Source organism: Plasmodium cynomolgi, chromosome 2 (genome assembly GCF_000321355.1).
Source record: "Plasmodium cynomolgi strain B DNA, chromosome 2, whole genome shotgun sequence".
Taxonomy (NCBI): domain Eukaryota; phylum Apicomplexa; class Aconoidasida; order Haemosporida; family Plasmodiidae; genus Plasmodium; species Plasmodium cynomolgi.
Window position 1 is genome coordinate 1 of NC_020395.1, and position 13,677 is coordinate 13,677.

The following is a 13,677-nucleotide window of genomic DNA, read 5'->3' on the forward strand; positions in this document are numbered from 1 at the left end:
CTAATTTATAACTCATGTTTATTTACGGTATTTTTTAAATTTTAAAATACATTTAATCTATAAAAATTTTAAGTATTATTCTTTTATGTAACTCATAATATAACTTCAATAAAAAAAGTAAATTATAATTTTTGTTAAATAAAAACATAGTGCCTTACACAATGGAAACTTTAGTACATTTTAATTATTTATTTGAAGCACATTTTGTTCTGTTTCCTTTTATCCTCGTAATAATTTTTTAAAATTGTTTATTTTGTTATAAAATGGTTCATATATTCTGACATTATTTTTATTTTCAGAATGATGCAGTAAATAAAATTCCTTAAATAGATTTATATAACGAGTTGTCTAATGTTGAATCAGATCACTTTTCATATACATGATTATTTAACGGAATGTCAAATATGTCAACAATCATATCCTATAAATGTATTTATTCGCATATTAATTAAAAATTATAATGCTTACAAAGATATGTTGAATGACGAATCCAATAATAATAACTATTAAAGATATTTCATGTACTTGTTATACAAGGAAAAAACTCTTACCGTATATTTCCAGGTACTGATTCTGCAATATGGAATGAATGCATTTCGTGCTTATGGAATAAATTAGAAAACACAAGAACTCATCCTGATAAAAAATGTAAATTCGAGAATGATATTGATTCATTTGCCATTGTTCAGATTAAGAAAATACTAGACGATATGTGTTTAAATGAGAAAAAAAAGGATCTAATATCAGATATTTCTGAAAGGGATAAATGCTTGAATTTCAATAAAACAAAACACTATTATTTTACCTTATATTAATTCAAATCTCATCAATTACTGATAATATACTTTGGAATAAAAAAATTTTTTATCTTGGCGATGATTGTTCAATAAAAACCGCATATGTTTTTTTACAGTAAAAACAATGTCCACATGATGAAAAAGAAGGATGCCCGTGGGCCGAGGTATATAATACTCTGTCACCAAAACCTAAACAATATTCTTCACCAGAATCATGTGTTAATCTAACAGAATTATGTGAAAATTTTTGTCCTCCGCAGGCGTGTGTAATTCAAAGAGAGATAATTTAACCAAAATGTCCAACACTGACATGTAGGAATGTAGAAGAGATATGCCTAACGCTCTGTGCTAAATGACAAGATCCAGTACCTGTTACTGAAGAATCAGCAAGAAATCCACTTAAAATTTCCCATTTCCAATTTCCTGTCACTGTTCTCAGTTCAGTTGTTGGAATCATCTTTTTTTTCCTTTTTGTGTATAAAGTAAAAGATATTTCATTTTGAAAAATGAAATATTTTAATGTAAATATTTTCACAAAATAATTATTATTATTAGATCAATATAATTATATAATGCACACCTTTTTTCTATACTAATAGTTCACACACTTTAGATCATGGTTTCTTAACCTCATAGGAAGTAAGAAAACATTAAATCAAAAATTAAAGCAAGAAATGGAGCGATAATTTTTAGAAGAACCCTTTCAGCCTCCATATGAGAACGATCAAAACAGTAGACCTCGTGTAGGATATTCACTGAATTATCGTTAATTAGTTTAAACATATGTGGGATGTTATTTTTGTAATATAAATAAATTGTTATTAAATAAAAACAAATTAGTAAACAATTCAGTTAATTCTTATAAAAAAAGGATAAAACACTATTTGTGCGACATTCGCTAATGTGATTTAAGAATATCCTATCGATGTATTCTGACAATCCTATGAAAAATAAAAAACAAAAAACTTTTTTCTTTTCATATATATTCTTAGCAATACATATGTTCATAATTTTTATAATATACATATTTCCTAAATTTAAAATATTAAATGGTTGGCATTTTCATTTCATTTTACAAATTTATATTCCTCAAGTTAGTTAAGCACTGTGAAAACCCTCAAAGAGAAAAACATTTTAATTATTCTGAACATATCAGTTTTATAACAAATATTTCTAGTAATACTGTCTAAAGGAAAATTATTTATTTCTTCTTTTATAAAAATATAATATAAATATATGTGACTCTATTTTGCTAAATGAAAATGGAGCCACTTGTGTTATATATGAAAAATAATATTATATTATTATTTCCCATGTAAATCCCAAATTATTATTGCAATTTACAATACAAAATAGAAAAGCAGACATATTTTACTTAATGTAAATTATAAAATAAACAAACGCGCTCTTGTCACACATTTTTTTTTTTGTTATCCAGTACAGGAGAATAACGAAGACGTTAAAGAACGCCTAAATGAAATATTGACATTACACATAACATATCAATTTATGTTAAGCATTTAACGAAAAAAAAAAATTTATGCTACAAAAAAAATTAAATCAAATAAAACACATTTTAGTTGTAAGATTCTTTCTTTTCTTTTTTTCTAATTAATACTATACATTGTTGCATATCCAATATAACCTTATCATATTACACTAATGCATATTTACAACAACCTAACTTGAATACCCATCATTATTTTAAATATTATGCAGTATGGTACCCTATATTTAATTGTCTTCCTTGAGGTTCTGTATTCGTAGGTTCTGAAGAATTATATATAAATTTGCTTTCCGATTCCTCATAAGGGGTATGATTATCTCTTTTCTTTGATGACCTATCGATCCATATTCCTAAAGGTGTAAACTGACATACAAAGGGGGGAAAAAAAATACATGTATATATGCATATATGATACATTTACACGTTTTATAAGAAAAAAATATTAATCATGTCTTATAATATTTGTAGTTTGTTGTGCAATCAGCTTTTACTTTATAAAAGACGAAAAACACCAATAGCACTCCGAGAAGTACTAAAACAGATTTAGTTACTATGTAAAAGGGGTCACTATCCTGTATGTTTTTATTATATAAATTTTTCATATTCCAAGGAGAGTAATTATTACCAGTGACTAAGTCTTTATATCTTTGCTGCGATTTTTCAGTGAACAACAATACTTCTCGATCAATAGTTAATTCTTCAAATATTTTTTGGGAATCTTCAACTGATACCTTTTCATTACAGTTTAATTTAATGAGGAGATTATTCGGATTTAATTTTCTATCACATTTAAAGTAATATTGACAATGCTCTACATAATGGTTATTTTTATCATAATATTCGCAACACCCACCAATGTACCTTTTATATAATTTGTATATATAAGTAACATATGAACAAAGCGCCTGATCGTATATACTAATAGAAGAATCTTTACTTTCAATTTGTTTATAATTTTTAAAAAAGTCATGCAAATCTTTCATTTCTTGCAGTTGCTTGTAACTATAATTGGGATTAAAATTGTAGTATCAATGGTTTTTCCTTAACTTATTATTAATAGTAAGAACTATGTTGAGAAGGATATTAACTAAGGGGATGTTAAGAGTGGAACTGTTATAATTACTAAACCTTTTCTGTATTTCTTCATTCATCCAATGGGTAAAATATTCACAACGGTCTTTACTATCCGTGCTGTCTATTTGGGACAATTCTCTTAAGTTTTTTGATAGCATTCTACAAAAGTAATTAATACCAGGGTAATCAAATTCTAAATGTAGTATATCCATACAATCACTGCAGTACTTTTCAACATTATTCTTATTATTCAATTCTTCGTATGTTTTATATGAAGGCAACTGTTTCAAGACATCTTCCTAAAAATTAAACGGAGAAAATGCATTACGATGTTCCATTATGTAACTTTTTTCAAAAGTGTTTTTTTTTAATGTGCTAGCATATTTTAAAATATTAAAAATACGAGTTATATGAATTTTATAATATAATAAGATTGTAATGTACCATTTTAAGAGACCTTTCAGAAAATTCACCTTTTGTAAGAGTAATAGTATCTGCATTAGGACTAAATCTCTCTGGTCTATTCGCTTCAGGTAGATTAGTAGGTGAATTTATTTCATCAAATTTATCATTAAATACCAAATCAAGATATTTATAGGTACATTTCTCTTTTAAAGAAGATATCTCTGGCTTGTCTTTAAATTTCTGTTGAAAAAGTAATATTTCATCGCTATATATTGAAGATTTTTTACACTTATCTTCTTGCACCATGTAATAATACATTTCANAATTAGACTTTATGTAATCGCAATATTTAGCATTTTTTGTGGATCTACCATTTTCCAATTTATCCTTTATACTATCATAGAATTCTAGAAAGTCATATAAATCTTTCTTCCTTGTGAACTCCTTTTCACCAATGTTAAAATATTTATGTTCACAAGGATTATTCTTATTATTTAAATTATCCCACATGTAAAAAATACTTTTATAATTTTTGAACGAGATCTATTGCCTTTTGTTATATGATGTATCCAATAGTTTAAATATTCACATATTTTATTTTTATTTTCAATCATTTCAAAGCTGCTTGGTTCCCTATTCAGCTTATCTAATATTGTCTTAAGCATATTACAATGTCTATGAATATGTCTATCAATTATTCCATTACTTCTTGCCAATAAGTCACAAATATTAGATTCAACCTTTTCACTATATGAATGATTTAACAATTGATAAAATTTATATATAGGTACATCCTTCAAAGATTTCTCCTAAAAAATAAAGCATTCAATTAAAAAATATATAAACATAAATAATTACTGCGAAATATACATGTATATAAATATTGCTGTGATATTGAATATCAATAGAACGTATGAATGTTTAATTTTAAATTCACTTCTTCATTGTTATATTAAAATGTACATTTTCTACTAATGTTCTTAGAGAAGGATTCAACCTAGTTTCCGAAGCATTCATTCGTTTAAATACTAGTTGTTCCTCATTCTTGCACTTCCCTTTAAATAATGTTATATCCTTTTTAATCATGTGTTTTTTAATGTAATTCTCAAATTCTTTACAGAGTCCACTATTTTTCTCAATAGCGCATTCACTTTTTCTCTTTTTATACACATCCGCAGCTTTCTTTAGATATTGGCAATATGGGCTAACATATATTTTGTGACTTACAAGTTCATCAATATTATATCCATCATACAATAAAAAATAATCATACAAAAGTTTCGTCTCTTTAATTTCATTTAAATTCATTTTGTAAAGTTCGCAACCAATAAGATCGCGCTTATAACCCTGAGATGTCGATTCCCAAGCAGAAAAGAATTTACCAATGCCATCATTATCAATATTTTTATGCAACAACTGATCATAAAACCAATACTTTAAATATATACAAATTTTACTTCTGTCTTTAGTTAAAGATTTAAAATCTTCCGAATAGTACTTCACTTTGAAGAAATTATTCCAAAGTTTTTTATAAAGAGGTCTTATAGAATCATGAACGAAGTTAGTTAAAGTATCCGAACAGTACAAGTCACGATAACTCCAGTTACAATCTTTATCAAGTTCTTTATATGATAGGTATAATTCTTTATTCCTCAAATTAAAATTCTGAATATAGAAAGAAAAATTAAAGTATATATATTAATAGATTCTTGTTATTTCAGAAAATTCGTTTGGTTATTTTTAGGATAAACAGAATATTCAAATGATATGTTCTTCCCTATGGTTTGAATGAAATATAAAAACTAACTTCCTCTACTAATAATTTTATAATAGTAGGAGGGGCGGCTTCTTTAGACATTTTCATTAAGTATAATAATGCAACAAAAGATATTGTGGTGGTCTATTATAAATACACCATGTTGTATGTGCGTCTTCTATTTGTAAGTTATAAATAAAGTTAAAACATAAATGTAAAGTCGTCCCTTTAATATGTTTATTACACCTCCTTTGCAAATAAATCATAAGATTAGCCTTATGTTATCACGCAATTTAGGCATTATGAAAGAATTTAATCAAAATGTGAATTGCAACGGTGGGGGGGAATTCATTATGCTTGCACTACAGTTTTGCTGTATTTATAGTTACATATGCCATTATATATTTAAATAAATATGTGATTTATTAAATCGAACAAATGTTAATATATATGAGCTCTCTACACTTTGCATAAATATTTATTTACTCATACCATTGCTCCTCGTACAATATTAATACATATATACATTATTTTCAGTAAAATTAATAAACGATAAATTTTGGAAAATTGCCATGTATTCTTAACTCTTAATAGTATACAAATAATCTTATTGCATTCAGCACATTTTACTATTATAGTGATAAATACATGTACTATGGCAGAATGCATAAAATAAAATTTAATATTTAAATAAATGTGTGAATACCATTTCTTAAAAATTATAGAGAACATCTTAAAAGCTACTGATGTTTAAAAGGTAAAATATATTTTTTGCTAAAAAATTTATTAACCTTAATTGAAAAATAGAAAAAATAGTCTACATACTGTTTTACCTACTTTTCTTCCCCCCCACACTTTTAAGCCCGCACTAATTGAACATTCTGCTTCACTGCACACTGCCATTTTAAATATAAAACGTGATTCTTTTGCTATTCACATTTAAGTTTCTATTTATGGAAGAAAAAAATATTTGATAAATTGTTTTAATAAAATCAAATATTATGTTTAATAACACTTTCTGAAAAATATATATGTGAACAGAAATACACTTTGACATTTCTGATATAACGTAAATCAATTTTGTGTTAGCTTTGTAAGGTCAATGCGTGGGAATTTCCTAAACTATGTTTTTCCCATTTTTCTTCATCATTTCTAGAACAAAAAAAGCTAAAATTATAAATAATTACACTTTATGTGCGTTTTTAACATGTCCCTTATGTGCTATACTTTGCAGAACTTATAATAAAGAAAAATGCTTCAATCTGGTAAAATAATATCAAAAGGTGAGGGGAAAATAATTTTACATACATTTTTATTAGACGTATTCTTGCTAATTATTATGAAATTTACTTTCGTTGTAGAATAAACCTCCTCACAATATTTTCACACATGATCCGTTTCCATGCCTTAACGGAGGAAACAATTTATTAAAAAGACACTGCGGGAATTACGCCCATTTTATATATCTAGTAAAAATACTCGTATTTTTGCTATTTACAGGTAAAAACGATTTAAATTTATAAAAACATAACGAAAATAAAAATGAGCACATATTAAGATAATAACCTTCTATATATCATTTAAAATTATCTCTATATGCCTTCAAAAAAAATAATTAATTTGCCATTTTTATATGTGTTTCTTATTGCATTTACATGGGTACTCAAAATTAAGACAATTACGAAAAAAGGTATTCATTTTAGCGTTTCCCCATAATTACGCTTTTCCTTAGTTTTCTCATTATCCTTTCCATATGAGGTACCCTACCTTTTTTTGAGCGTGTAAAGCTACGTTTAGGTTAACATTAAAACTCAATACTACCACTACTACTACTACTAATAATAATAATAAAGATGGGTTAGTCATAAACTACGATCTAAATATTTTGCTTTAAAATGATGCAAATAAATTAATGCCATTGCTTTACAAAAAATGCGCAATATTAAAAATTTTATATATTACTAAAAAAGTCACAAAAAAAAAAAAAAAAGTTCGGATAAAACATTTAACAAATAAAATCAATAAATGTTTATTGTTATTTAAAATGACAAAAAAAAAAAATAATGTGTTACTAATTTAAGGCGTTTTTTTTTTCTTTTTTTATGTATTAATCCATCTTATGGATAATCGTGGTGTGGTACACATGTCAAAGAATTTTTTATTAAGCTGGGTATTCAATGGCACTCCATACCATAGTAACCATTACAATAGTGCGTACATATAACTTCTATCCTTTTTAATTCTAAAAATTTTATAACCATATCTATGCATTTTTTTTTCTTTATCGCCTGTTCAGCTAGCTTCTTCAAAATTTTACATTTGCACATTTTAAATGTTAGAATAATTTTCTTTCGTTAGAGGTTAATCATTAAAATGAAAGCTTCACATTATTCATATATCACACATTTCTTTTTAGACTCAGTAAAAAGAGGTGTGTATGGAATGATGCCAAAGTGAAATCCTCATCATGCTCTTCTAATACATTTAACATGTTGTATAACTTCATATCTATGGTCTTCATCCCTGCTGATAAGCAATTTGTATTCGGTCTTTATTCTGATTTTTACTCACCGATTTTTGACTACGTCGAGACAACTCTTCCGATTTTCTTTCAAAATATTCATGATCAATATTTCTTCTCCCTCCTTTTCTACTCCTAAAGAAGGATCCAATAGGAGTATACTAAAACGTAAAAAGGATAAAATATAATATGCACAATGTATCAAATTTTTTATGATCATAATGTTTTACTAATACATAACAGAAAAAATAAGAGACATTATTTATACTCAGAAAATATAGCCATACTTTATAATAAATATAACCAACGAAAAAAATTCCTAACATTAAAACAATTGTTGTTCCTGTTCGGAATTGCTTAGTCCTTAATAAAGAATATATGTCATTCCGGTTGTTAGGAGAGTATGAATCATCTTTACCCATTTCATATGATCCTATATCTAATAAACCATCTTCTCTTCCAAGTGATGGTTGCCTATTTCTTACATCGCGACCACTAGAATTGGGGTTTAATTTAATTTTTCCTTCTTCATGTAATTTTTTTAAGTGTTTACATAATCCATAAGTATCTTTTGATCCATATCTCTCACAATCAAATGTTTCATTATCAAGTATTTTCCATTTAATTCCTTTTTCTGTCAGTACCAAGTAAGGTGATATACCATCTGCTTCGGTTAAATATTCAGAATTAGATTGATCACTAAGTGAAGCGCTTGAGTCCATTCGCGAGTTATCATGACTTCCAGATGTTTTTTCCACTGCTTTATGATCAGTTATTTGTTTCCTCTTTTTTAGTATACCTCCTAATACTACAGCCGGATCTGGTGGCACTGGAATTTCTTCCTCTACTTCATCATTTCTTTTACTTTCATCTTCATTCTCGGTATACTCCATTGTTGATGGTATTAAAGCACATCGCCTGTAACCCTCCTCATCAGCATTTGTACATTTAAGATAATAAAATGTCATTTTTTTTTTTTGGACATTTTACAGAATCCTCACTTCCCTCACAAGGTTGGCCATCACACTTATTTAAGCATGGGCCCTCTAATTTTGCGGATAGCTTTTTTGGATCGTACTCATCTCCACGTTTAAAATATAATGGACATTTGCTTGTCCAATAAATAAAAGCATCAGAGCACTTTCCTTTGTATTTCTCATATAGATTAGTAATGTGTTCTAGGTATTCCTTATACATTTCCTTTTTATTGGATTCACAACTTATATTTTTTTTAACAGTATAATAATTCATAAAATAATCATGCAAATATTTCTCCTCATCCATTTTTTTTAAATACTCCAAATTTAAATTTTTATAATCATAGACACATCCATAATCATTATACTTTTTAACAAAAATATCCTGTTCATCTCCAAAATTTTCGAGCACAGATTTGTCAATTTCATTTTCGGAATCTTTAATAAACATTTTTAATAGTTTATAGCTCATCCAATAATTATAGTGTATGCAACTATATCTACGAGTTCCACCATCAACTACTTCGTGTAGATATTTTAAACTTGGCCCAAGTCTGAGGCATAAATTATAAGCTTCATCCTTGTAATTTTTATCTGTCTTTTGAAACACATTACAGCGGCTAAGTATTTTTATTTCTTTTTCTTCTTTTTCTTCTAACTTTGCATTAACATCAAAGTTATTATACATGTTATATGATGCTGAACCTTTCAATATATCCTCCTGAAAATAAATTAAATCGATAATTTAATGCTTTCTTTTAAGAAATGAATTATTAGTTATTTTTTTGGGGGGGGATGTATGAAAACTAAGAGTTTAATATCCATATAATGATCTTAAAGGATCTTTTTATGGAATAATCAAATAGTACCCATTTTTCCGTCTCCTTAGTATCCATTATAGGGCTCAGTATGTAAATTAAATAACAAGAAGTATAGGGACATACATAACAGTATATAAAAATTAACATATCTTGTTGCCACAAAGGATATTTCCTTGTGTCAATTTTTTACACATTACAAAAAACAGCTATTCGCTTATTATTTAGTAATAAATAAAAGTAGTTCTATTAATGTTAACAAAATAAATATACTTATAAAAAACAACAAAGTACCCTTCAACTATGTATTCCTCAACGGAAAAGGTAATCTGGTAATCTTCTTTTGTAAGATGATGACGAATAATTTTTTAATTTGCAAACAGTATTTATATAATTCAATTAACGATACACTGTGAATAAAAAAAAAAAAGTTATATTTTGCGAATCTACATATAGTTGTCGGTATTTAAATATTTATAACTCTTAATGGGAATATTTGTCATACTGTACATAGCTTATTAGCTTGCCTTGAAAAAAATAGTCCATATTTTTATTCCATAAAAATTGCTGCATTAATTTAATATTCAATTGAACATTATCCGCCTCATTTATTTCAAAATTTTAAAAATAAAAGAGTTTATTTTAGCATTTTCACTACAACATTGTTGCACTAGGAAAAAATAAAATAAAAACTTTATAAATGTTATCCTCGTAAAAACAGAACTGCTATGGATAAGTAGAAAAGCTCAGTAATTACATTCTGCATTAAAAATATATCCCAAAATTGAGATGAATTTCTGCGAAGTGTCACATATGTCTAAAGGCTAAGTGATACATATGTTTTTTCACTAATTTGAAATTATATATGCACAAATAAGTGTAACATCCCCAGTGAAAAATCTTAAAATTATGATCATCTCTGACACAGTTTGTATTCATATAAATTCACTTCTCATGCTATAGAAAATTTATTTTTATAAATAGACATCTTATGACATTCGATATACGTTTTGCCGTGCTCAGTGCATTGCCTCTCTTGAATGGCCCGCAAAGGAAAGAAATCATAAATGCAGAAAAATCAAATAATGGGGAATTTCACTAATGTTAAGAGCAACATGTATTGTAAATTCGTACATACATTTTGATACGGCCAAATTAAAAGAAATTTTTAAAAATGCAATTCAAATAAATGGACATAATATTATTTCTCATCATGCGAATGTTTAAGCCCCTGATTTTATCTGCGCACACAAATTTTATTCCTCATATAAGTCTTAATTTAAGGCTACGATGTTTTCACCTTCATCCAATTTGCTGTGGCGCATTTTTTTTTTATTTCTAAACTTAGGAGCGGCTTTACCTATTTATAGAAATAACTCGGCTTATCCCTTATGTCTAGATAGGGGAATATTTGATGAGGAAATTTTATTCCCCTTAAAGCAATAGTGCCAATTAATGTATATAGTAAGCCTTTGCACGGGTTATATCATGTAATGCACTTTTACTTAATATAAACTCCACCGTTCCCAAAAAATTCTCTTAGTAATCCTGTTAAACAACGGGCCAATAAATAATTACCTCTTATTAAACTGAACATTTGAGTTTGTCAAGAGGCACAATTACTTACGTAAAGCATATATTTGTAATAAGCCACCTCCTACTGGAATAGAAATTTCCTAATTTATGCTTCACCTTTTTTAATGTTCTTAAACCGAACTCAGCGTTTCCCATTTACATCGTAATTTTTTAAATCATGAAAAATGAACCTACACGAATGCTTCAAAAAAAATATAAAATACAGAAAAGAATAAATATTTTACTAGCCATTTATTCGGTAAAAACTTCAAAAATGAGACAAAAAAAAGAAAAGAAAAAACTGCAAACACTGACTTGATGAAATGTTAAATATAAACCATAACCTAGTATGCAAAAATATATTTGTATAAAAAACACTCCAAATGTTGCATGCTCATGCAAAAAAATTGTCCAAAAAAATGTTCGCAGGTATTCCTTATCTGTTAGCTAATGTTAAACATATAATCAAATATAATTTCTTTAAAGGGTGAAAAAAAGTTGAATCGTTCACATAACCCTTTCAATTGTATCTCCAAAGGAAACGAGTAAAATTATTTCAATTTTTCCTTTAAAAATATCAATTTGGCAAATGCCTATGTAAACGACTATAAAAATAACTGCAAAAAAAAGGGTGTGCACAGATATTTCCATAATTCCTTATACCCACAAAATGGCATTTCTTATGATAAAACGAATCTTTACTCTGAGGGCGAAAACGTCTATCTACCTGCCCATCCATATATATGAGTTACACCATAATGACGTAATAGCGTAATAACGCAATTATGTAAGACTATCAAAAGACATACCCCACTAATCGCAGTTGTAATAGATAAAGTGAAAGCTTGAAAATGTTAAAATTTTTGAGAAAAATATATAGCTTCTTTCACGATACTTCACGCATAGAAGTACACTGAGTCTACAAATACCATTAGTGATTATTATATGTTAATATAAACGACTTGGTAGTGTTTTCTCCTTGCATTGTCAAACACGCCAAATATATTATAATGACATAATGAAATGTTGAATTTTGTACTCATGCTTTTTCGATTTCTTATTGCTATACAATTTACACAATAGAAAAAGTGTGAAAAAAGGAAAAGAGAATAACTATGCGAATAAAAAACGTGAAAAAATAATATATACAAGAATTACAATTGAAACCATGAGAATGATGTTATGTTCCATTTAGTAAGCGTACGCTTCTCAATTATATGCAGGGTAAATTCGATTATTTTACAAATTATTGCAATCAAAATTGATGAATAAGTTAGACTAGTCTCTAGATATCAATAACATAACATTTCAGTGGTGAATAAAAAGTAAAATTATTCCTATAACCCTATCAATAGGGAAATATAACAAGCAATGATGGACACGAAAAATACAAAGAAGAGCACGAATATGCGAGGATTGCAAACTGAAGAGTACTTCTCAATGCAGATGTTGTTATCGGTTTTTCTATTTTGTATACTTCTGCTGTAGCTTCGATTAAGATGAATGATGAAAAAGATAACGATTTAGATGAATATGGCGAAGAATTTAGTGGTTACCAACATTTAAACGGTGAAGAGAAATAAACCATCTAATTTCTCTTGCATGAAAATCAACAATTCGCATGGTAAACCTCTACAAATACGCTTGCACCTATTTATATTTATTTCCATTACAAAAATTATATAAATGGTAATTTATCCTTTTGTACTTTTAATAAGGCATAATTTATTATATGTTTATCATAATTAAAATTTCGTTGCAGTATAAAACGTAATGCCGTCTTCATAAGTATCTAGAGTATGTTTCTTTATGCCATTTATTATATTCGCCTATTAAGGTAATTATAGAATACATAAAATTTATGCTTTAAAAATTCTCCACAGAAAGTATGTGTTCATAAGGCATTATAGAAACTATTCACCTATATGCACGTTTTTAAAAACGTCCCATTTCTTCCAATTGATAGTTTTTAAAAAAAAATAATATATTCTGTTTAATATGAAAAAAACAAAAATTTATGCTATAATTAAAAAAATATTACAATTATAAAATTAATATCATAATTTAATGCATAACATGCAGGGATATGTCAATTAAATATCACATATATTTAACATAACCTTTTTATTACACTACATTTGAAAAACTACTATAGGGGTATATATGCACATTTTTTTAAACCATCAAAACATAATTATTAATTTTGATTTTTTGTTCTCTTTTTTTTTATACTTTATATATATAATT

At 27.0% G+C, this 13,677-nt stretch overlaps 4 protein-coding genes across 4 annotated transcripts; 1 reads left to right on the forward strand and 3 right to left on the reverse strand.

The window, feature by feature from the left end:
• Positions 1 to 564: 564 nt before the first annotated feature.
• PCYB_021010 (hypothetical protein) lies at positions 565 to 813 on the forward strand (the record flags this gene model as incomplete). The annotated part of the gene is made up of 1 exon (XM_004220451.1): positions 565 to 813. A coding segment is annotated over one exon (246 nt), but the record flags the coding sequence as incomplete, so codon positions are not given.
• A 2,519-nt stretch (positions 814 to 3,332) lies between these two features.
• On the reverse strand, positions 3,333 to 4,293 carry PCYB_021020 (VIR-like CYIR protein; the record flags this gene model as incomplete). Its single annotated transcript, XM_004220452.1, has 2 exons — positions 3,333 to 3,677; positions 3,823 to 4,293. 2 exons carry the CDS (start codon positions 4,291 to 4,293, stop codon positions 3,333 to 3,335), a joined length of 816 nt encoding a protein of 271 aa, XP_004220500.1.
• A 423-nt stretch (positions 4,294 to 4,716) lies between these two features.
• On the reverse strand, positions 4,717 to 5,641 carry PCYB_021030 (VIR-like CYIR protein; the record flags this gene model as incomplete). Its single annotated transcript, XM_004220453.1, has 2 exons — positions 4,717 to 5,448; positions 5,591 to 5,641. 2 exons carry the CDS (start codon positions 5,639 to 5,641, stop codon positions 4,717 to 4,719), a joined length of 783 nt encoding a protein of 260 aa, XP_004220501.1.
• A 2,465-nt stretch (positions 5,642 to 8,106) lies between these two features.
• On the reverse strand, positions 8,107 to 8,953 carry PCYB_021040 (VIR-like CYIR protein; the record flags this gene model as incomplete). Its single annotated transcript, XM_004220454.1, has 2 exons — positions 8,107 to 8,221; positions 8,385 to 8,953. The coding sequence occupies 2 exons, from the start codon at positions 8,951 to 8,953 to the stop codon at positions 8,107 to 8,109; spliced, it is 684 nt and encodes a 227-aa protein (XP_004220502.1).
• Positions 8,954 to 13,677: the final 4,724 nt, after the last annotated feature.